The sequence below is a fragment of the Panthera pardus genome, unplaced genomic scaffold (assembly GCF_024362965.1).
Source record: "Panthera pardus isolate Hobbes unplaced genomic scaffold, ASM2436296v1 HiC_scaffold_1, whole genome shotgun sequence".
Taxonomy (NCBI): domain Eukaryota; kingdom Metazoa; phylum Chordata; class Mammalia; order Carnivora; family Felidae; genus Panthera; species Panthera pardus.
The window spans coordinates 55,347,445-55,373,358 of NW_026526654.1; the positions used below are offsets into that span (position 1 = coordinate 55,347,445).

The following is a 25,914-nucleotide window of genomic DNA, read 5'->3' on the forward strand; positions in this document are numbered from 1 at the left end:
TTAAGCTTTAAGAAGCTTTAGCAACCTATAATCTTGACCATAATTATAATCTGGTTCACAGCTGTTTTTTGTCTTTGAAATTCAGTCTTTTGAGATACTGAATTGTGGGAAGAGTCTTGTGATAGGACAAGACAGAGTCTTGCCACTTAGAAATCTGCAATACATTCTCTTAGATTTCTCTTAACTGAAATATTTGATAGAATTTTGAGGAAAGGATGTAAAATCTACTCTCTTATTTACCTATTTATTCAAAAGTATGTTAGGTTCCCTATGTTTGAGTTCATAAAGGTTTTGGCAGAGACCCTGCGCTGAGCATAAAAGAATTCCAGGCACTCGAGGATCAAGAGAGGCCTCAGGAGTTTTACAAGGTTCATATGCTTCACCAGATTTTTGGAATATTAGAGCTCTAAAGGGAGGAACCCTGGAATCTATGAATTAATGTAAAGATTTAAATATTTATAAGTTCCCTTGAAGAAAACATGTGTGACTGGTTCCAAAATCTGCACACTTTACATTTCTTCACTGAACTCAGAGCTTCCAGTGGGACCTATATAGTCACATTTTGAAGGATAAGATGTGTGTTAGTAAAAATATTCACTTTAATGGGTCTTTTGGAGGCTTTAAATGAGTATCTCCTATCCTCAGTAACTTCTAATTTGTTTTTTAAAGATCTATGCTTGTCTTCTGAATTGGGTGTTATGCATTAGGCCATTTTCAACTTTTCTGTCATTTTTTTTCCCCCTTAGAGCAAATGTTTGCCAGAAATCTTATTCATAAACTATAAAAAAAATTGTTCAGTCTTTATAGATATAGGTGTTTAATGTGCATGTTATTTTAACTGTAGAATATTAATACTGGAAGGCAGAGAATGAATTACAAATATAGATGAAAGTAAAGGAATAAATGATGTCCATTCACACAGTAAACCCTTCTGTTAACATTTTTATCTTTTTATATAGTTGTTACTATATTAGTTATGCATGTTGTGTTATTTATGTTTACTTCTGTTATTGTACTTACATAAATGTGCAAGTGAGATCATAGTAGGTTTTTATCTGCAGTTTTGTTGTTTTTTTTATCTCCACGACCACCTTCACTTCTGACACCAGTTAAGTTTGGGGGTCTCCAAGACCAATCTTAAGTATGATGGTTTATTGGAAGGACTCACAGAAATGACTGAAAACTCTTTGATTTATGATTAAACAGTACAGATTAAAATCAGCCAAGGAAAGAGGCACATGGGGAGGTGTCTAGGAGAGTTTGGAGCACGAAATTTTCACCCATGGACATCTCTAGCTTCTCCCAGCAATGATGTGTAATAATAGTCACAGATTATTGCCAACCAGGGAGGCTCACTTAAGCCTTGGTGTCCAATGTTTTTACTGGTTCTTGGTTTTGGGTGAACCTGACCCAAAACTGTGTGACTGACCTTGGTTTTCAGACCCTCGGGAGGACAGGTTAATACTGTGTGACCCAAAATCCCCACCATAACTCACATTATTAGCATAGACTGTTAGTGTGACCCAGTGTCCCCAGTAAACATAGAAACTCTTATCAGGCAGGACATTCCCAGGGCTTTTGAGAGTAGCTCCCAGGAGCCAGACCTCACTTGATTAAGCTTAATCTGTTACCACACAGTATGCCACCCTTTTTCCCCATGCATTTTGTTTCCATATTATTCATTTAAAATTATTTTAATTGTTTTTGTTATGACCTATTATCAGAGAATATAGAAAATGCATGTTACATTTAATGATATAAATCAAACACCTACAGCTAAAGAAATAGAACATGACTCATACTTTAAAGACTTACATATGACCTTTTCCAATTTTATATCCCTTCCTATGAGAAGTTACCATTCTCTTAAATCTTGGTTTAAATATTTCCTTCCTTTTATTTATAGTTTTACCAACCATGTGCATATTCCTAAATAAGCTGTTTAGTTTTTAACTGACTGACTTTTATATAAACAGCATCATATCATATTAATGCATCTGGCTGTAGTATATTCATTTTTATTGCCATTTTTAACACATTCTTTGACTGTTACACTTTATTCATTTAACCCTTGATTGACTTCTGTGTTGTTTTTCATTTTTGGTGGTACTAAGGCAAGGTGTGGCAAACTATGGCCTTCAGGCTAAATCTTGCCCATTGTCTGTTAAGACACAGTCTACCAGAGCTTAGCCAGGACATTTGTTTACATAATGTCTGTGGGTGCTTCTGTGCTCCAATAGCACAGTTGAGTAGTTGTGACAGAGCCTGAATAGCTTAGAAAACCTAAAATAATGGCTATGTGACTCTCAGCAGAAAAAGTTAGGTGACTCCGCCTCTAAGTATATATCTGGGCAGCGTTTGTACCAATTTATTCTTCCACCATCAGCGCCTGAATGTTCCTACTTCCTAACCTTACCAATGCCTCGTGTTTTGCAAGGTTCTAGAGTGGCTTAAAAAAAATATATCATATTTGGAATTTGTTGGGCCTTCGTGTTGTTGATGATTTGTGTCTCTTTATAATTCTGGAATATTCTGACATTTTCTCTTCAGATAAGATTTCTTTCAACTCTGTTCTTTTTTGTGATTTCCCTTTGTAAATCCAAGTAGACATTTTTAAGGTATCTTTACTTATCTTCTGTATCTCTTAACCAACTATTTTTCCATCTCTTTAAATTTGTGTTTTGGATTGCTTTTTTGCCTGTGGTCTTTCATGTCCTCAATTTTCTCTTTATATTATATCTAATCCATACATTGAGTTTTCGATGTCATTAGTGTATGTGTGTATATATATTTTTTACTTTCAAAAAGTAAAAAATCCTCCAAATCTTGTTTCTTTTTAGTAATCTTTTTCTTTTTCCCTTGGCCATTATTTCAATCTTTCCTTGAATATTTTTTTCTCCCAGGATTTCTGTTTTCCTTCCTTTAAGGATAGCTCAGAAATGGATTTAAGATTTAAATACATGCACACACTTATGTATATTTTTTAGATATTTCAAGGGTTTCTTTTTTATTCTTGAGTTATAGCTGACACACAATGTTACATTAGTTTCAGTTGTACAGCATAATGATTGGACAGCACTATACCTAATGCTATGCTAAGGATATTTCTTGATTGAGATCCAAAATATCCTTTTTCGGGAGGAGGAAGTAGATAATTCCAGGGCATCTCTCCACTTTGTCTTAGTGGCTGAAATATGTAAAAGTATAATTTTTCTTTCTCTCCATGACTGTGTTATGCCTCAGAGTAATTTTATCCTTTGATCTTTGTATTAAATGTTATAATCTTTTCTATATCTTCTTGTTGTATCCATAGACTAGGTTTCTTGAGTAGAATTTATTGCTTCTCAAAGGGAATTAATAATTTCAAAGATTCTGATTAATCTTACTAATCCTACAGAATTTGCAATTCAGGTGTATTTTAACACTTTGCCTTCTCAGTTTGCTTACTCCTAAGGTTTAACACATTATTACATATTATTAGTTTTGTTTTTTTCTCTTATTCTTTTAATTAAAGTTACATATATTTTTTAAGATTATATTTTTTGAGAGAGACAGATAGCATGAGCGGGGAGGGTCAGAGACATCTCATGAACCTTGAGATGATGACCTGAGCAAAGATCAAGACTCAGATGTTTAATCTGAGCCACCCAGGTGCCCATAAGGTTATATACATTTTGCTCATTTTCCTTTTTAGACCTCAGGGTATTCTAAATGAAGAAAAAAAATGCTTTGCTTTTTGGGGCAGATTTATCCCCTCAGCTTCCTTATTTTTTAATTGTTTAAGGTGCTTTGACTTGTTCTCCTTTTATGTTGTCAGAGATCACTCTTTTCACATATTTTCCAACAACTTATATGATTAAGATGTTCTCTTACCATAAAGGAGCTAAATTGTCATGTTAAATTTATTTTAGTATTTGTTTTTGTTAATATTTACATTTAATTCTGCAATCATAAGCAACTGGTTTTGTACATGATGTATGTATTTAGGTTTTGTTCTCTTCCCATTAATTATTTACTGATGACCTCTTTGAGATCATATAGTTACTATATTTTTTGCTTTTCAGCGTCTACTACAGGGTTTTTATTTTGTAATTTCATTAATCTGTTTTGTAATAACATTTAGATATTTTATTCCATTTGTTGGTATACTAAGGATTATACCCATCCATAATTTCTAGAACTATTATCCCTTATTTATAACTATTTGAGTTCAGAAATGTATCAGTGAAGCTGGTGTTGATGTTGAACATGTTGTTCATCTGTAAATGATACATGGTGTCCTCAGGTATATGGAAGCCTAAAGATAGCCTTTAAAAAGAAGATCATGTTTTCTAAATCTTGTAAAAAATACTGTCTGTGAAAAGACCTACAGACAAGATGACATAAGTTCAGCATATAAAATAAATGGTAGCGGTAGCAAGTTCTGAGTATGTTCACAGAGTGACATCTGTCACTGAAGAAGAGACACATTAATAGTAGATCAAGGGGGGAAACGGCAAAAGCATTAAATCTAATACTATGAAAATATCCTTATTTACCTCAGTAGCTTTTGAGAAGATCACTGTGGTTTAATATTAGACATATGAGATATTAGAAAAAAATGTAAATAATGTTGGAATTTTCAGTAATAATATATTACCCAATATAATCTATTTGTATGGTTTCCCAGGAAAATTTGTTTTCCAATATTCGGTATTCAAGCTTCAGTTACATATAAAGGCTATTTTTCTGGCATATTGTCTATAATGTTTTTAAAGAGCAAAGTGCTATTATAACTTGCAATAGTGTAAATGCACTACTCGCCAGTTTTCTTAAAATATTTTTTTCTGAACTATTTAGTAGAGCTGCAGGATATTATAAAACCTAATAATACACATGTTTAGACAAAAATTATATGTGCATATTGGAGTTTTATGGTTCTTTTCATTCCAATGTAATATTTTTATAGTGTACCAAATATATTTCAGTTTTGTTTTTTTTTTATCACATGAAAATTGGCACCATTCCTGTGATAGGCTAATAACTAAGCATTAAAAATCAACTTTGGAACCAGCATAATAATAAAGGGCTGTTGCTTAAATACTAGTTCTAAAACTAGAGTAGAAAATGTGCTAATGAAAATTTCTCCCATAGTCATTATATTTAATCCTTAAAGTCTCTCATTTTATGAATTATTTTTGATTTTATACATAGAACTACATCTCAAATTCTTTTCTTCTCTTATTATGAACCTTTTTCTCCCCCTTTTAGCAATCTTCTTGAGCTCTTTTCGGGTGCCATATGAGGAAATCAAAATGATGATATTGGAAGTGGATGAAACACAGTTGGCAGAGTCTATGATTCAGGTAAACAAACTGGCAGAGAGCTTAAATTCCAATATTTCATTGCAAGCTTCTCATTAAATACAAATCTGTAAGTGAAGCAAAATTCTTAAACCAAATCATTCAACTGGAAAATCATTGCTGCATAATTAGTTTTAGCATAACTTCTGCTTTGCCAGGAGATAAAACTGCATCTTTTCTTAACTGCAACTAAATATAATGCTATCAAAATGATTACATTTCAATTATTTTAAATGACTGTTTTTGAAAGGCAAATTGTTTAATTCAACATGTATGTTTTTGTTTTTGTTACAGTTAAGGTTAGTAATATGCGACTTAAAGTTTATTTGTATAATCCTTTCAGAATATGTTTTTATTAGGCTCTTATCTTGTAAAGTTGCATTATGATTCAGTGCAGAAGATTGAGGGACTTTTCTCTTCATTTAGAGTCACCTTTATTAACCACCCTTCCTTGAGTCATTTGTGTTCCTACGAGTACTAGAAATTGTGGGCATAGCATTCTGAATTCATTCAGGAGGCTGCCAGCTTTTTAAATGGTGTCTACCCACAGTATTATTTAAGGAATGCTAGCGTGGTGCCAGAGTTATTTGCTGAATTCCACATAAGACATCAATAATGCGTGTCTTGATAAACTGTAAAATCAGAGTATCAAACCACAAATTATATAGGAAGAGAATAATATCTTCAGTTTACTATCTTTCATTCTTATAGTGGATGTACTTAGAAAAATGGCTTTTTAGCAATAAAAAGAAACCAGAGATTATTTGTTAGTGTGAACACATGTTTAAAATTATTTTGGACATTTAATCCATCAATGAATGGTATCTTGGAAAGTTTTGGGTTTTGCTTCTCCTATCTTGTCTTCCCAAGGTGGTTGCGATATAATCCCAGTAGGGGTTTGTGCTGTGAGTAGCTGAGACTCATATACACCTGATTCAGTAACTCTTCCCTGAGCCTTTTTTCTCTAAGCACTTTCTTTTTACTAGGTTTTTGTCTTTGTTAACTGTTGATCGTAAATGTGCCTTGTTGTTGGGAGTAAATTTCAAGTTCTTTAAAGAAAACTTTTCTGCTTCATACATGTTTGTATTTTTTTTTTGATGCATTTATTGAATTTTTACAGAGTAGCTTTTAACTTGATTACACGAATGTTTTGGATATTCATGTGGATTTTGTGTGTAGAGATGGGAAATTTGCATTTTTAAATTCACGTCCAAAGAACATCCAGTTCCATATAATTTCTTAATATATTAGTTTTCTATTGCTGCTGTAACAATTCACCGTAAATTCAGTAGCTTAAAATAACACAAATTTATTAGTCTCCATTTCTGTTGAACAGAAATCTGGCATGTGTCTTATTGTGCTAAAGTCCAGGTGTTGGCAGGCTTGCCTTCCTTTCTATAGGATTTAAAAAAAAAAAAAATCCCTTTCTTTATCTTTCCTGGCTCCTCATGGCTTCCCACATTCCTTGGCTTGGGACACTTTTCTTCAACTTTCAAAGGATATTGACTCTCTTCTTTTTTCCATGGTCACATCTCCCTCTCGCTCCATGTTCTGTCTCTCTCTTCCACTTTTAAGGACCTTTGTGGTCCTTTAAGGACCTTCTGCAGTTCTGATAATCTAGGGAAATTTCCCCTTTTAAAGTCAGCTGATAACAACCTTAATTCCCTATGCCACATATCCTAATATTTTTACAAGTTTTGGGGATTAGGTGTGGACATCTTGAGTGGTGTGGTTCAGGTCATCGTTCTGCCTGCCACACCTACTACATTTAAAACCCATCTCGGGAATTTAAAATCGAAAAATTTAGTTTGGACATTTATATGCTGACTAAAAAATAAGAATTCCGTGCTATTTGAAGTCTCAAATTAATTTTATTTATTTCAGTTTATTCATTTTGAGAGAGAGAGGGAGGGAGAGTCCAAGTGGGGAGGGGCAGAGAGATAGGGGGAGAGAGAATCCCAAGCTGGATCTCCAACCTCCCGCATGGGGCTCGAACTCACGAAAAATGAGATCATGACCTGAGCTGAAATCAAAAGCTGGATGCTTAACTGACTGAGCCACCCAGGTGCCCCTCTTAAATTAAATAAAAAAGTAGGTTCCTAATTGTAAAGTGAAGAACTGCTTATTTTTCACAGGGTACAGGGAAAACCTTACTTTATAATAATCATCATTTTGGTAAGCTATGTTCACAGTCACGATTTTGTTTTGGCATATCTAGTTACTCATTCATATATAACCAGATGTCAGTAGTATGTCATTTTTGATGTCATCCTTCTAACTTATTCTCTCCCCGTTTGCCTTCATTTGTCTTTTATTAATTAGTTCATTTAGCATCTATTTTATTATACCCCCCCCCCCCCCCCCATGTGCAGGGCATTGTGGTCGGTTCAATTAAACATCGATTTTGCCTTTCTGGGATATTTAGTTTGACAAGTGAAATGATGTGTGTGTGTGTGTGTGTGTGTGTGTGTGTGTGTGTGTGTAAAATTATAATACAAGGTACACATGGCTGTATCAAGACTTTTTTTTTTTTTGGTATAGATTAGATGATGGGTTAAGGGAGTGCTGTGCATGTGTGGAGGTGAGGGTACGTGTGTGTGTGTGTGTGTGTGTGTGTGTAGGTGAGGGTACTTCAGGACTGAATACAGTATGGATGTAGAAAAGCCAATAGGGCTCTGTGACTAATATGTAGCAAAGGTCAGTTATTCTGGCACTAGTAATACTCTGAGCTGTGAGGGAAAAGCTGTGGGTATGTGGGCAACTGTGAAGAGTTGGTTTAGTCTGAAAGGACCTTAGGATTTATGGAAGGTTGGTAACTTTGGTAAAGAGACACAGGAAGTTTGGGCCTGTATTCTTAGAAATCATTATAGTTTCATTACTCTACAAAGCAAAAATAAAGAAGTGAAAAATTAATAAATACATGATAAAAGATTATATATTAACTCATAATATTTAAGGGGATTTGATGGTCATCTACAAGGATACTGAAGAAATTCAGAAGCCTGATTATAAATAACTCAATCCAGCTGTTAGCTAGAATGGTTAAAAGAAACACAAATAACCAGGTCTTTTGGCTTCAGGCAATTTTAATAAGAGAAATTTCTATTTATATGGAAAAATCCTCTACTTGCATTGTTTTTATTCAGTTGGTAGTATTAATAGTAAATACTTTTGTTAGGGATGATCTTAAATTGCCACTTTTTTTGTTTGTTTTCGGCCAGTCAACCAAGTTTTTGTCTAAAGGTACACAGTGAGTCCAAAACTTCTTCTTTGATCTAACTACTTTGATAAATAACATTCTCTAACAATGTCTTTAACTAATGACACCTTTGGGGGCGTTTTCCCCATAAATATATAGAGCATGATATAGGCTGAATTATAACTTGTATTGACTTTGGGCTTGAAGACAATATACTGATGCTAAAATTTGGGATTGTGAACACCACTCTTTTTCTTAATTTTAATATCAGGACACTAATTTGTAATGACACTGTTAAAATCAATTACATTTTGATACGGAAGATCTATATAGACTTTGTCCACAAGACTGTATAATCATTACTTTATAACAGGGAAGAAAATTTGTTTATTTGGTCTTCATTGGGAGTGTTTGCCTGACCTTAAGTGTGTGGCTTGGGAAAGACTGTTCATGGACAAAGGAACAAGAATAACCAAGCAAGCCTGTGGTTTCTGGATGGGAGGTGATCCAGGCCAAAGGCAACAGGCACTTAAATTCCTAAAGGATCTCTTCAGAAGCTTTTTATTTGCAAAGTGTATCATTCCATGTCTTTAGTACCTTTTCAAGTTTTCTTCCACATCAGAAAAGTTACTTTGTCTTCATTTTAGAGATACTTTCATTTTTGTTATTAAAACTGTAATCATGTTGATTAAATCTTGCAAGCACTTTCATTAAAGTTCTCTGGATTTCATTTCTTTCTCTTGCCTTTTAGTAGTAATATGATAATTTCTTTTATCACCCTGGATGAAGCGTTAAAATATGTTTGGCTTTGCTTGAATATCTGACATTTAATTCCCTCAATCTGAAATGTAATTGATCACATTTACCCAGGTGAGAAAGCTGTTCCTTTGGTATAGGTGGAGTTTTTCTTTCTCAGTTATATAGCTAATCAAATAAACATTCAGTAGTGCTTGATTTGAATATATAACTCTAGAGAGTAAAGAGGAAAATTGACTGCTTTCAAGATGCAGAGAATGTAGCGTAAAGCTGAGTATAAGGGAGGTTACCTAGAAATAAAACTGAAGACTGACTTTTTTTAGTGGTTTCTTTCCAATAGTTTATTGATGGATTTATCTAGAGTGCAAGAAGCACATTTAGTGAAAATATTTTCTTATGTTTTTAATTTTTAGAACCTAATAAAGCATCTTCCAGATCAAGAACAGTTAAGTTCACTGTCTCAGTTCAAGAGTGACTATAACAACTTATGTGAACCCGAGCAGTTTGCTGTTGTGGTAAGTACTGTCTTTTGGCGTTAACTCTCCTGTGTGGGCATCTTTATACCAGGCAATGCAGGAAAGAAAATGTCAGGCCTTTTCACATCAGGATTGTCCCATAAAGCTTTGAAGCCCATCTTGCTTTTTTTTTTTTTTTTAACCTAAGGATATTTATGGGAAATTATTTTGATTTCAAATATGTATATTGAAACTGTAGCCACAAATGAAGTCCAAGGAGTTTTTAAAAAGTATAAACCTGATTTCTTGTTGTCGTTATTGTCAATTTCATGTCAAAATGTAAGATGAAAACTGCACTCCTATGACTGACGAGAGTATTTATGGTTAATGCTGGAGCATCGTAAGCCAACATATTGCAAAAACAGCATCAGTTTCTTGTTGTAATCACTCACTTCCTTTCATCTCCCATGTTAGACTCTGAAATTAGAAGTACAGTCTCCTCCTTGGTGATAAGGGTGAAAAAGGAATACCTTTAAAAAAAAATCTTTGAGACACCTTGATAATCATCTTGTTCCAGCCTCCTATTTTATTTATAGAAGTTGGGGGTCTGCAGAGGTGAAAATTCTTGCCAGTGCTATATATTAGCTGTGTTGCCAACTTAAAATTAAGATTTTTATCGAGCTTGCTTTCTCCTGTTCTTTTCTCCTATCATTACATAATCATTTTGAGGTTGGTTACATTCAGTCATCATGATGATACTGTAGTGTTTTGATTCTTTGTATGTAAGATTATTTTTTTTCCCTTTCATCTGAAGTTCTATTACCAACCTCCAGGGACATGATGGAATTTGTGTTTGATATAATTGTGAAGATGTGGGTGGCTAACTAAAGGACTGTGACTGCATACCGTATTTTGCATGTTGTTGGCATTTGCTCTTAAACTGCTTAAACTGCTGCCATTTCTTCATAAACCTATTGTCTTCAGCCCTCCCCGCACTACCTTCCTGTACCCTGAGTTCACAAAACTCTGCTTAGCACACATAAGGGGAAGAAAAAGGTGGGGTTTTTCCTATACATAGTCTTACAATTTTTATTATAAAACTTTTAACTTATTTTCTTTACCAAAAAAAAAACAAAAAACTTTTTTTTTCAACCCAGTTCTCTAGGGTACCATTTTCTTCTTTTCTCTTTTCTGTATTTCCTTGTTTGCTTTATATTCTATTACCTGATCATTTTGTCTTTCTTTTGCTCCATATTTGATGCTCTACCTGCAATGTCTTCCATTGGGTATAAGTAAGTAAGGGAGAATTTGCATTACATTTTTAACCACAGACTATGCAGAATTTTGGGGCTTTTTTTTTTTTTTTTTGGCCCAACTTTTTTGACTCTTGAAGAAAATTATATAATGTAAAATTATAATATAAAAATATTTCCTATTCACATTAAATCTGAAACACATATAAGCTTAAATGAAAATGTCTATGTAGCAAGTAACTTTTTACATTGCATATCATCACAGGAAAAATGTAAAACTCTTCTCACGTTTTAGTGATTTTCACAGAAGAATGAGCTCAAACTTGCAGTTATTTTAAAATAGGCAGGTTATGTCCATCTTTGAAAATATGGAGTTCACATCAAAGAGCCATGATTTACAAGCAGTATTCTCGTAGGGGCCAGAAATTTAAATATAGCAATTATATTTCCAGATATTAGTGCCAGAGGTTATAGTTTTGATTTTAAGACAGAGATAGACCACTTCCATTTTAGGACATGTCAACTCAAACTTGACCTTGAATCTACACATTCCATGCCAGGTCATACCTGACTGAAAATGGAATTTAATGTTGAGAGAGTAATGGTATTGAAAAACATCTGCTAGAGACATTATGAACAGTGTTTTATTATATGTTGATTGTGAATGTTCTTGAACCCATTGTTGTACATTCTAGTTTGTGTGGTACTAATGTTTTAAAACATAATTGCTTTGGGGCGCCTGGGTGGCTTGGTCGGTTAAGCGTCTGACTTCAGCTCAGGTCATGATCTCACAGTTCGTGAGTTCAAGCCCCGCGTCGGGCTCTGTGCTGACAGCTTGGAGCCTGTTTCGGATTCTGTGTCTCCCTCTCTCTCTGCCCCTCCCTGTTCATGCTCTGTCTCTCTGTCTCAAAAATAAATAAACGTTAAAAAAAAAATTAAAAAAAAATAAAATAAAACATAATTGCTTTAGTGAAGAAAGGAGAAAGTTGACAGGAAAAAACAATAATATATATAGTATGTAGTGTGTGTCTGTGTGTGTGCATCGTCAAATTGTAATGTTCTTCAACTTTACCTTCTTTCAGCTTTTTACCATTCCTAATATGTCTCCCTTTACTTCTTAGATACTTCCCCCCTGCCCAAAGGGGGACAAACCTGCTTAAAGTTCCAAACAATACTGCAGAATTACCAAAAAACATGATGGGCAAAAATTGTATAATAGTGTGGAATGCCTGCAGATTTTAGTTCTTTCTGGATTAAAAGCTCAATATTGTTTGCTAGTTCTTTAAATAACGATATGTTTTCAATTTATCAAGATTACATAAGTAATATGATAGTTTGGTAGTTTCAGGAAACTGATTATAATTATCATGTTTATTTCTATGATTCTCATTATACTGTTTTATTTTATAAGTAATAAACATGTTTGTAGTGAAGATGGGCTATTAACTCCCGAGTAAACTGAACTGCAGATTCCTACATGACTTTGATTTCATAGAAGAGCATTTACTTACTGACTAAACTTAGATTTAAAGTAGTAATCATTTCCACCTAAAAATCATCACCATATCAAAAACAAGGGTAGTCATAGGTTAGGGTAACCTTTGTACCCCCAATAGGGCCAATTCTTGCCTTTTCATTTGTTTTCACCAAAGATAGGCTTACTTTCAGCTCTGTATCATCTTCAGGTTCTGTAACGGTTGATTTCTACATTGTTTTCAATTTAGCAAAATCACTTGAAACTCTACAGTTACACTACTTGTCAGTTTAACTTTTTCTTTTATCCAATTATATAAATTTATTAATGTAATTCATGTGAATTTTAGAATTCTCAGAAAGGTGTGTTCCATTTCAACAAACAGGAATTTGACACTATGAAATCACCATAGTTGTTTGCATTATATAATCAACTTTAATTCCACTCAAGAATTAGGTAAAACAATAAGCAAAAATCTGCCCCACCAGGAGATTGGAATTTGCTTACATTATTTTCTCTTTGGTAGAAAGGGAATGTACAAAAGTAACACACCCAAAATGCCTGGTAACCAGTGTCAATTAAAGACCAATTAGAATATATAAGATATAACACATAAATTAGAAGTATCTTTTACTTTTGTCATGTATTACTTGGATACAACTTTTCAGGACTCTATGTCCTATATAGTGTGTGGTATACAAATAGACTATTGAGAAATACTGTGTCAATATTCATGAAATTGTATGTCCTTGAAGCTTTCTTTCAATCACTAAACCATGTTTGTATTCCCTCCAGGTTTCCAATAATATAGTGTTTCATATGCACTTTATTTCTCCCTTGAAATTGGAAGCAAAAATTTTTAATGCAGACACTATCTCGATTCCTTAAAAAAAAAAAAAAAAAAAAAAAAAAGGTTTTTTAATGAATGAATACTAGATACAGGTCCTTTTATGCTGCTACTAACGGTTTAGTCACTCATCTATTATTTTAATAATTCAGAATCTTCCTGAACTAGTTTTCTTTGCAATCCTTATGACTTGGACATTGGCCAGTTTGAGCAGGACAGTTCTTAGGTGTTCAAGAGCTGGCCTTGTCTGTGCACTGTAGTCTAGTTGTGATCATCACAGTGGTGGCATTTGGTGGGCTGGTACCTTTTGGAATTGATCTCCGGTGCTGTGAATTCAGGTCCTAATAGTTTAATGGTAGAATTGATTTGTTTTTTGTAGCCGATTATAGTATACTACCATGTCCTATGTTTTCCAAGAGATTTTGGCGTAGGAAAAGTAATATCCCACCCCAAATCTGAAAAAGTTGTCATTTAATGCTGAGAGACTGAGGATTCTAGTCAAATGGTATTTTAAAGGAGTTCTCTGGGAGGTAGTCTATATCTGTGTCTTTTTGTGTAACTTGAAAGGAATGAGACAGTTGGCATGCTGATTCTATTTGTTGGTTTAGGTTCTGGGCAGAGGACACGGAGTACTGACTGATGTGCCTAATTTGAAATATTCTTTTCCCTGGACGGTTCAGGATAAAACTCTTATTGTTGCTGAGAAGGTGGTTTTTATTTGGTGTGCCCTTTCCTCATCCTTTATTCAACTTAATTGTCTGTCAATAAGAAGTGAAAATATATCTCCTAGAAACTCTCACTCATTAAACCAATTGCCCGTCTCTTTTCTTGGATTCCTTCCTTCCCTCCCTCTTTAGCCCTAACACCACCTCACCCCCCCCTCCCAAAATATGGCCTATTTACCAAAAGTTGGTTCCCATTGAGTAGAACTTGATTTTAGTTGCATGACATTTTTTTTTTTTTTTAATATTTGCTGTTTCTTTGATCAGTAAACCATTAGGTAAAATCTCTGTTCTCACATTATCATGGTTTAACTGTGTGAGAAATAAGATATGTGAATATTCAATGGGATCAGAGGCTTAGTTGAAGTTTGGAAAAATGCCTAAAAATTTGCATTTGAAACTTAGTGCAGTAGACTTTCTTTGATTAAAAATTCTAGGTTTTCGAGTCTATGTCTCCATATTATTTAATTCCGTTAAGCTGCCTGTTCTTCAAAGGGATCAAATCTTTCATAGGAAGGTTGAATTGAACAAATGTCGTGTTTGTGTACTGTATTTTGAACTGCCACCATTTGGTGTCACTATAGGGCAGGGCTTTTAAACTTTTTGCAGTAGAGACCTCCATTTTTTTTTAATCAAAAAAAAAAAAATGTTGTAGGAAGTTTATGCATATTTCCCTGCATTAAAAATGCCTTGTTTTAAAATATACCCTAATATTCTTGTTGTAAAACATTCAAATAACATATAAAAATAGTGAATACAATGTGGAAGTTCCTTGTATCTCACTAACTCACTGCATTCCACACAGAATACAAAATTATTTTTAACATTTTGTTGGATTTCCAATCCTGTTTCTTTGTACTCACAAACGTGTGTGTGTTCATATGAACATTTAGAAAAAAACTATTCTGAAACTTTTTCATTATAAAAAATATGTTTTGGAGATTTTTATTTTCATCATGTACCGGTTTTAGATTCTTATGTGGTATTTCATGGTCTCTAACTATGACTTTTTCTTTTTAACTATTTCCTTAAAAAAATATGGTTGGTTGGAGGGTTTTAAAATAATAATTTTGTATACATCCTTGTGTACATATTTGAATATACTATTCAGAAATATTGTGTCAATATTCATTAAATTGTATGTCCCCAGAGTTCTTGAAAGAGTAACTCTGCTTACATCTTTATGCATTTGAAGGCAGTGTTTTATAGACATTGTGAATAGGGACTCTGGGTTTAAATCCTAGGCCAACCTTATTAGCTGTGTGTTCTTAGGTAGTCGTTTATTTTTCTGTATCTCAATGTCCTCATTTATGAAATGGGATTTTTCCTATTGCTGCTGTAATAAATTACCATAACCTTAGTGGCTTCAAACAACAGAAGTTGATTATGTTTTAATTCTGGAAGTCAGAAGTCCAAAATGGGTTATCGGGGCTCCATTCCTTGTGAAGGCAGGGGATTTGTTTCCTTGCTCCAAACTTCTAGAGGCTGCTCACATTCCTTGGCTCATGGTCCGTTGTCATTGTGGCTCTTGTCATCACATCTTCACTGACCCTCTCCTCTCTGTTTATAAGGGCCCTGTGATTATATTGGGCCTACTTGGATAATCCAGGATAATCTCATTTAAAGATTCTTAGTCAAGTCTGCAAAATCCCTTTGCTATGTAAAATAATCTATTCAAAAGCGTTGGGGATTGGTACTTGGTTATACTTGGGGGGTCATTAGTCTGCCAGTCAGAGGGACAGTGATAGTGCCTACCTCCATTGTGTTGTCCTGAGTATTTAAAAATAGTGAATTTGTGTAAATCATCTTGTAATAATAAACTCTTTATATAAAGGTTAGCTTTGTTATTAATACTACTTTTGGAAAAGAGTCCCAGAATTTCAAATGCTAGGTAAAAGGTATTTTTAATCTTGATATTTATTGCCAAACTATCTTTCTAAGAGGAGTGTCAATGTATATTTTTATGAACAATATGTGTATGGGTTTTTTTTCTTGTACAATCACCAATATGTAATATTATCCTTTTTCATTTGTTTTTGTGTATTTTTTTACTTTATATTTCTTGGTTATGAGATGAAATTGAAACAGTTACTATATATTACTTTTATTTCTTCTTTGAATTGCTTATCCCTATCCTTTGTTTGCCTCTCATCTTTTTTTTCCTTCTAGTTGGTAGGAGCTCCTTATGTAATCTATATGATACTCCTTTGTAAATATTTGCAGTTTTTCTTTTAAAAACGTTTTTTTAATGTTTGTTTTTGAGACAGAGAGAGGGAGAGAGAGAGAGAGCACACGCAGAGGAGGGGCAGAGAGAGGGAGACACAGAATCCAAAGCAGGCTCCAGGCTCTAGGCTCTGAGCTGTTAGCACAGCTCTGCAGCGGGGCTTGAACTCACAGACCTCTAGATCATGACCTGAACTGAAGGGGAGGCTTAACCCATTAAGCCACCCAGATGCCCCTATTTGCAGTTTTTCTTAATACTTCTCACTTATCTCTTTGCTTTTACTTATGATATCTGCTGGATTTTTTTTTTGCATTTTTGAAGTTTGGTTTAAAATTTTTTTTAATGTTTGTTTATTTTTGAGAGATAGAGAGAGAGAGAAACAGCATGCGAGTGGGGGAGAGGCAGAGAGAGAGAGAGAGAGAGAGAGAGACCTAACCTGAAGCAAGCTCCAGACTCCGAGCTGTCAGCATAGAGCCCAACGTGGGGCTTGAACTCACAGACCTGGAGATCATGACCTGAAGCTGATCATGACCATGACCATGATCATGATCATGACCATGAGCTGAAGTCAGATGCTTAACTGACTGAGCCACCCAGGAGCCCCAGTTTGGTTTTAAAAGTGAGTTAAGGAAGACCCATGTTACTCGCTTAAGGATAGGAATGTATTCTGTGTATATGGACAAGCTTGGTCCTTTGTATATAATAAGAGTGTGGTTCTTTGCTTATAATAGGACTACAGATTTAGCTTGATTGTAGGGAACATCTTGTGAGTATGTAAAATGAGTGTGAAATGCCACTGACTATCCTTCACTGCCTCCCTAAAGTCCTTCATTTGTTCCCCATAGCTTTTACATGGATGTCCAGAATTCTTAGAGTAGCATTAGGCCTTTAAAAAAAAATTGACATATAATAAAATGTACATATTTGAAATTTGTAGAATTTGACTCATTTTGACATATAAATATACTCATGAAACCATCACCATAATCAAGATGATGAGCGTACCCATCACGCCCAAATGTTTCCTCAGATTTTTCTATAATTCCCTCCTTCCCATGTGCCCAGGCTTAGGTCTTTAATGAAGCAACACCTGCCACCCTCTCCTCCTCTAGTCTTCCTTTTCCCCTAGGCTTCATCTTTCCTCCACAGCTGTGCTCTGAAGGCACCATACTGAGGCCAGCTGATAATGCTTCCTTTTCCCTTTCTTTCTACTTTGAGAGAGACTTCTCTGGAATACATACCCTACAAAATTCAGTATCCTTCCTCTTTTGTTACCGTAATACAACATGATGCAACACATGATACATGATACACATGGTGACCACATGATATTGGCTAAATGAATATGTGAAATAAAGAAGAGATAAAAAGAAAGAAGGGAAAATATATGGTTAAGAACAATAAAGCATGCACAAAGTTTGAGGAATTTAAAACTATATATATATTTTATTGTTTTAGAGCAGTTTTAGGTTCACAGCGATATTGGGAGGGAGGTACAAAGATTACTCATATACACTCCCCCTACCACATTTATGCCCTTCCCCATTATCAACATCTCCCCCAGCCCCTGAGTGGTACATTTCAGGTTAATGAACGTGCACTGACACATTATCACCCAAATTCCGTAGTTTACAGTGCATTCTTGGTGTTGCACAGTTTCTGGGTTTGGACAAATGTATGGAGGGGTGTGTCCATCATTATGGTATTATACAAACATTTTATTGCCCTGAAATAAATGTCTTTTAAAATCACCTTTTTATTTAAATTTTATTTAAATTCCTGTTAACATGTAGTATATGTTAACTTAAGGTGTAGGATATAGGGATTCAACACTTCCATACAACATCTGGTGCTCATCACAACACATGAACTCCTTAATCACCTTCACCTATTTCTCCCATCCCCCTACCCACCTTCCCTCTAGTAACCATCAGTTTGTTCTCTATAGTTAAGGGTCTGTTTCTTGGCTTTATTTAATTAATAAATAATCATCCTTTCATTTATTATTTCTCTAACAGAGATCGCTCTCTTTATTTTTCCCTTTGCTTGTTTTGTTTCTTAAATTCCACGTATGAGTGAGATCATATGGAATTTGTCTTTCTCTGACTTCTTTTGCTTAGCAAAACGCTCTCTAGTTCTATCCAGGTCGTTTCAAATGGCAAGATTTCATTCCTTTTTATAGCTGAGCGATACTCCATTGTGTGGAATACACACCACGTCGTCTTTATCCATTCATCAGTTGATGGATACTTAGGCTGTTTCCATAATTTGGCTATTGTAGATAATGTTGCTGTAAACATCAGGGTCCATGTATGCCTTTGGATTAGTATTTTTGTATTTTGGTGTAAATACCTACTAGTACAATTGCTGCATCATAGTTCTGTTTTTAACTTTTTGAGGAGCCTTCTTACTGGTCTCCAGAGTGGCTGCAGCAGTTAGCAGTCCCACCAGCAGTGTAAGAGGCCTGCCCTTCCCCAGATCCTCAGCAACACCTGTTGTTTCTTGTGTTGTTGATTTTAGCCATTCTGACAGGTGTGAGGTGATATCTCACTGTAGTTTTGATTTTTATTTCCCTGGCGATGAACAATGTTGAGCATCTTCCCGTGTGTCTGTTGGCCATCCATGTGTCTTCTTTGGGAAAATGTCTGTTCGTGACTTCTGCCCATTTTTTTAATTTGATTATTCATTTTTGGGTGTTGAGTTTGATAAGTTCTTTATATATTTTGGATACTGTCATTTGCAAATCTGTTCTCTCCATAGGTTTGCCTTTTAGTTTTCTTGATGGTTTCCTTTGCTTTGAAAAAGCTTTTTAGTTTGAGCTAGTCTCATTTGTTTATCTTTGCTTTTGTTTACCTTGCCTCAGGAGACATAAAACACTTTTTAAAATGAAAATGTGAAGTATTTTTAAGATAATTATTTTAATTTTTGTTAAAATGAATCTCTAGATAATGACCTCTCTGTGGTAAGAATGGGTTAATTTAAAAGCAAACCAAGTAACTTTTGAGCATAAAATCTGAATTCACTCTTTTTTTAAAAATGTAGAACTTAACCACCCTGTGTAATTCTACCACTTAACTTGTTCACCTGTCACAACACATGACTGTTCTGATATCACACTGGACATTTTCCTTGATGCTTTTTTAACTCAGAATGTCATTTTCTTTTTAAGTTCATTGAATATTCAGGGTACCCTGTACAGTATTTCTTAGGGTACTTAGTGGTTTTATTTTATAAAAGGTGTTGAGGAAATTGTGATTCGATATGAATCATGGCTTATTGAGGGGCACCTGGATGGCTCATTCGAGTAAGTGCCTGACTCTTGATTTCCGCTCAGGTAATGATCTCACGGTTGGTGAGATTGACTCTTGCATGGGCCTGTCAGTGTGGAGCCTGCTTGGAATTCTTTCTCTGTTGCCCCCCTCCCCCCCCCCCCCATTCTCTCTCTCTCTCTCTCTCTCAAAAAAAAAAAAAAAAAAAAAAAGATTACAAAAGAATCACGGCTTATTGAAACACCTTTAGGAAAGGAGTGACCAAGATAGGTAAGGAACCTGAAAAAGTACCTCTGCTGAGCGATTGCTTTTCCAGAGGAAACATCTCCAGGGCTGTCTTTCATTTTTTAGGTGTTGATTATTTCAAGTGCTTTGCAAATGTCCTGATACAAGGTCAGTCCTGTTTCACAGACTTATCACTTTACAACTTAATAAGAGACATGAAGTTAGTATGATACAATTTCTTTTTCATTTTGGTTTCTGGTAATTACTTCTTCCTTTTCTCTTTGATAATTCATCTTCAATCTCGTCTGTCAATGAGAGAAATCTTGCCAGTCTCTCCTCCTGGAAGACAGAGTTCTATTTTGTCGTCTGCTTTTGGTGCCTGTCCTGGAGTCCAAGTCCTCTCAAATTTCATGATGCTTTAGACAGCACTTTGGCAAACTCATCTGCAAATCTTTCACTACCCAGGGAGGACATTTGTTTAGAGTAATAAATGATTATAACCAGATTCATAGCTATTTAAATCTTAGAGGTCTGCTTCTCCTAAGATCCTAAGCATTCAGCTGTTCAGTTATTCTTGTCACTCTGCTTTGCAACCTTCTTGACATGCTCTTACCAGGATCCAGGACTTAATATAGGCTCGCCAGCACAGATGGTTTTTCTTTCACCTAGTTCAGGGCTTATTAATTTAGCTTGCTTTCAATTCTCATTGATTTGCAGCGAAAATCCTGCAGACGTTTAGTACTTCCATCATTTTTCTCACGCTCTGGTTTCTCTCTTCCATCACCTTCAGCACTGTAAGCCAAAATAGTCACAATGCCATTTGAAGTTTTAATTAGACATAAATTTTGTTGGTTTGAGTAGTTACAATCAGTGGTCAGCTGGAAGGTAGTTCTACCTTGTCCACTCTAGTATAATATTTTCTCTGAAGATCTTTTTCCTCACAGAATTTATTTTGTAGTTCTTCCTGCACATGACACAGTGGACTTAGACATTGACAAAACCTTTAAAAGGCCATTTACATCTTCTCTTTACAAGTTTAACGGGTAGTACAAAATAATGTGTAACAGATGTATCGATTTAACCAAATACACTGAAATATACAGAAACTTAGAGGTTTTCTTACAGTTGAACTTTACGTGGCTTCACTGCCAATGGATTGAGTATATTTAAGAACCTTTCTAATATTGATTTGAGCTCGCGTTAGATTCTTACGAAATGGCTCCAGGTAGCAATTTTTTCATTAGTGTAGGTCTTGGCCTTTTGATGCTATGGGGGCTTAGGTTGCCAGATACTTAATGGGAGAATTGAGACCTTGAGATTATATTGGTAACTGCACCACCATCTGATCTTTTTATTTTAAGACCTTGTCTCCTGGGGTTCAAAAATTATCCAATCATTTGTTCATTTATTTGACACATATTTATCGAACACCTGTTATGCACTGAAAATCGCTCTAGGCCCTGCGTTCATTGCATTGAACGTGTCTCTTATTCCTTGTTGGCCTTACATTTCATCTGAGGACAGTAATAATATACACATAAACAAAAACATAGCCTAGTATCAAATAATAAAAAATACTCCTCAGGAAGTGTTAGGGTGAGGGCCCACAGGTGCAAGTGTGTGTGTGTGTGTGTGTGTGTGTGAGAGAGAGAGAGAGAGAGAGAGAGATAACAAGGCTAGGGAAGATCTCTCTGAAGAGATAATATTTAGCCAGAGCTTAAGTGACTGAAGTTAGCTGTGTGGCCGTCTTGGGCAAAGCATGTTATAGACAGAGGAAACCACAAACTCCAAGGCTTTGAGGGACAAGTGACTTTGGCACGGCGGAGGCGAGTGGCTGTGGCAGAGCGAGTATGAAGGAGTGGTAGGGGATGAAGTTATATCACTGGGGCCGTGGAGCCATGGCGTGAGGCCCATGGACTTTATCGTATGAAAGCCATCAGATAGTTTTAAGTAGGTGAAGTGATCAGACTGATGCTTTCAGACTATTATTCGGGCATCCGATGATCTAGTTATTAAGGTGAGAAATGGTGCTGGCCTGAAGGCTTGATGGTGCTGTCAGAGGTCAGATTCTGTTGGAAAGTAGGGAAAGTAGGATTTCTGATGGGCTGGATTTGGGATAAGAGTGATATCCGGCTGACTCAAAAATTCCTGCCCTGCCCATTCATGGAGGTGAGGAAAAGGCTTGCGAGAGGAGCACACTGTGTAGGGACACACCTAACGTGTCTGTGGACATCCGAGGGGACACATGAGGTATGCAGTTGGGATGTAAGCTGGCAGTTCAAGGTTGGAGGTATAAATTTGGGCACCGTGATATTTAAAGCTGTGGCTCTGGAGGAGCTCACCTGAGGAGTGAATTAGAAATGCAGCGCAGGAGGCAGCAAAGGGAGAGGCAAAATATGCAAACTGTAGTGTGTTTTCTCAATCTTGTCCCTAGAGAGGGATCACCATCAGCAAAATTTGTTTGTTTTTGCAGCTATCACCTCTCTGAGGAAAATCGTAATCCCCCGTCTAGGGAATTGTACCAGGTGATATTATAATATGACACTATTGCAGTTGGTTTCACAAACTAAGCATGAGCCAGGGTGAGAGGGCTATTTGGCATTTGTAGAATATAATTCATCAGGGACCTTTGGAAAGAAGCTAGTGGTCATGAGAATATGTGTCTGTGGAAAGAAAGAAAAAACTTTGCCTCCAAACCTTGCTCTCGTATGAAGGAAAATGGAATAATCCCTAATACATCATAATATTAAACATATAGTGCCTATATCATAAACTAAGACGATGTTAAAATGCCAGAAGTATGTACGCATTTGCCATGATAAAATAACTCTCTCATTTAATCAAGGGATTGAGTTCATTTAGTTCAAATCGACATAAAAATAGTAATAGCAAATCCTGCCATTAAGGGGAAAAATCACTCACACATTACCAATTGTATTCTCTGTAGAGTGGGTGGGTAAGTGGAATTGAGCTCTAAACGGATTCTCTTATGAGCTTTTGTTACCCTTTTCCCTTGAAATTAGTAGAATGTCAGCTATATTAAATAACTTTGCAATTCCTTAATTTATTAGAACTAATGAAAACACAGCATGATCAGAATAATAAGCTCTTTCACTGAGTTGCTCCCTCTGGTAAGTTTCTCACAAAGTTTGAATTTTCAACCGTGATTCGTCTTCATCTTCCCCCTTTATTCGCTTGATGGCAAAAGGTACAATGTTTGCTTGTGTTGCGTATAACAGGCATGTAAAATGTGTGAAAGATTTGATACTAAGAAATAATACCTATCTTAATTTATTTTCAACCAGTCTATTTTTAACACAGTAGCCAGTGCTGTAAGTCAGATAGTATTCACTCTACCGGTAACCCTATAATGGCTTCCCACCTCAGAGAAAACTCCCAAATCCTTGCAGTGGTCGACAGAGCTCTCACAGAATCTGCCGTTGCCTTGGTGTTCTAGCCCCATCTTCTGCTGTGCCCCCGGGAGGAGTCTGCTTTAACCACACGGCCTCTATACTGAAATACCAGTCGCATTCTTCAGGGTTTTATACTTGCCTTTTACCCTCCTTGGACCTTGCTTCCATTAGACCTCCAGGTGACTTGCTCCTTCACATCCTTTTGGTCTTTGTTCATATGTCAACTTCTGGAAGTCTTCTCTGAGTGCCCTGTTGACAACTACATGCCCGCTAGCCCGTAGCACTTCTTTTCCTCATCCCTGTTTTAGTTTTCTCCCAAGTATCCATCATCTTCTCGTTATATTCGATGTATCCATCAACCTATCTATTAGCCTATTATAAGAATATCTGTCATCTCAGGAATCATTCTCTCAGGTATCTCTTGGTGAATTCCTTATGCACTACTTGGCATATCATACGCACGCAAGTATCTGATGAAAGAATGAATACATTTTCTGTAAGGTACTTTATGACTTATTGAAAATACTGAAATGCTAAAGCTCTCTAGCTCTGGGCTTACCGAGGCTTGCTGTGCAACATGTTCCTAGTATTGAAACATGAATCTCAGTTAAAAACAACTTGGTCCTAGAATTCCAAATTCCTTCAAATATCCTTCATTGCATTCTAGCCCTGTTAGGTCTGGGGTTGAGTACTTAATTCATCATGTACTAGCTATGAAACTTTGAATAAGTCTCTTAACACCCCTCAATTTCAGTTTTTCAGTTTCTTTATTTAGGAAATGTGGGTGATCTTAGAACCTATCTCATTAGGTGGTGGTAAAATTTAAAGGAGAACGTTCATGTGCAGTCAGTACTGAATCAGTACCCAATAATTATGTTAGCTGCTATCTTCATCATAGTTGTATTTTAAATATTTTTCTTCTCCTGTGTTGAGATCCAGTTAGGACCCACTTTGATCCTCTAGCATGTTTTATGTATATGTTTTTCCTTCCATTAGGTCTTGTGAGTTACTCTCAGGGTATGCACAACGTCATATTTCCAGATACAACTAAGTCCTTTCATGTCTCATCTGTATGCTCTTGACATGCGGTCAGCCTTTCACCCCGTTAGCTTTATCTACTTGCTTGTCATTCTCCTGCGGCTCCCATGTGCTGCTTGTCTGTCTCTTTCCCAGACTCTCTTCCCATTTCTTTTGATACTTAAATCATGGTCTTACTCAGATTCTGTCCTCTGCTCTTTTTTCATACCCTCCTCTTTGTCAATGATTTTGTCCACCTTATAATTATTTATCAATTCCTTTTGAACAATTTTAGATATTCTAGGCTTTTTACTTTGTATATTTTTTAAATATACACAATTCACTGTTGCACGAAGCATAAAGGGGATGAGTGGGGATGTGGTAGAAAAATAAGTACTGATCGATGAACATTTTAGGTACGATCAATTATCATGACTCCTGGATTTTGTGTTGAAAAATGGTGCCAGAGTAGTTATTTTCTGTTTATGGGAAAAACCTTCAAGAGTACAATTCAAGTTACTGAAAACCTGATTAGGGTAACTTTCACTTCTGATATTAGTTGCACATGTTAGAACCAGAAATATGAGCTAAGTTGACCTGACTGGATCTATCCAACTGAAGACCTTAGCCTTAGAAATCTCCTGAAATTAAAATCGTCCAGTTGTGTATAGTAACAGCTTGATGGTTATTACAAAAAGTGTGCTCAAGGGCAAAAAAAAAAAAAAAAAAAAGATGGCAGAATTGAATTTAACTATATGAAATATAATAAAACAGCAGTTAGACTTCTGCTTGTAAGTCATCTCATGTAATGGGGTAGCTAGAGATTAGAATCTGACTCTATGATAGTTTAGTTTGATTATTTTTTAAATATGATATCTGAAACTTGTTACATCTAGAAAGTGAGGGTTTGGATGATAGGAGCCAGGAGAGCAATTTTGGAGTTTTAGGTTAATGATGTAAGTATTCCAGCAAATGAGCAACCATTGAACATCCAAGTAACCACATGACAACTACTTTCTCTGACTTTTGTATAGTGATAAACATTTCGCAAAGTATGTTTGTATACATTTGCCTGATAATATCCCTCATCCCTCAAGGCAGCCCTTTTAGGGTTGCAAGAACTGAAATTCATAGAGAGTAGGTGACTTAACCCCCCTACTTTATAAACAGAAGAGAAGGATTCACGTTCAGGATTTCTGAATTATATTTTGTTTCTACCATACTGTACTATTTCTCGGTTATAAAGCTCTTGATCTGTTAGGCAAGAAGTAGATGCATACAGCAGATGGGCGAAAGGCAAACAAGGGAAAGGTTTTTAAAGCTAGGCTTTAGCTTACATTACATTTTTGCTTCAGACAAGTCCTATCCCTGCTTTTCTTTGTAGAAACCAAATACCATTTTTTATCTTCAGAAACTTAGGGCCAAATGTGAGGAAAATCCTCTGTCCTTCCTTGGAAAGCCTGATGAGTGTGTATGTTTCTGGAATGTCACTGGCCTGACCAGTGACTTCACTGAGAAGCTTTTCTCTCATTTTCTGTACCCTGGTTGACAGAAAGCTGGCATTGTGATATTAGGGGTGAGAGCCATTGAAAACTTTTCTGGGATACCCAGATTCATTGTATAGTTTCATTTAACTTAATTTGCATGATGGCTCCTGAAACAGAAGGTGATGGTGTTTGGTCCTATATTTTTTTGGTTCATTATGGAACTTGTCTGAG

General features: G+C 35.7%; 1 protein-coding gene across 5 annotated transcripts in view; it reads left to right on the forward strand.

The window, feature by feature from the left end:
* The window catches only part of DIAPH3 (diaphanous related formin 3), a 504,744-nt gene that overhangs the window by 221,441 nt on the left and 257,389 nt on the right, over window positions 1-25,914 (forward strand). For all 5 annotated transcript variants that reach the window (XM_053898946.1, XM_053898962.1, XM_053898954.1 and 2 more), the window contains 2 exons: window positions 5,251-5,345; window positions 9,711-9,812. In XM_053898946.1, coding sequence (XP_053754921.1) covers window positions 5,251-5,345; window positions 9,711-9,812 — 197 coding nt within the window. The remainder of the gene's footprint in view (window positions 1-5,250; window positions 5,346-9,710; window positions 9,813-25,914) is intronic.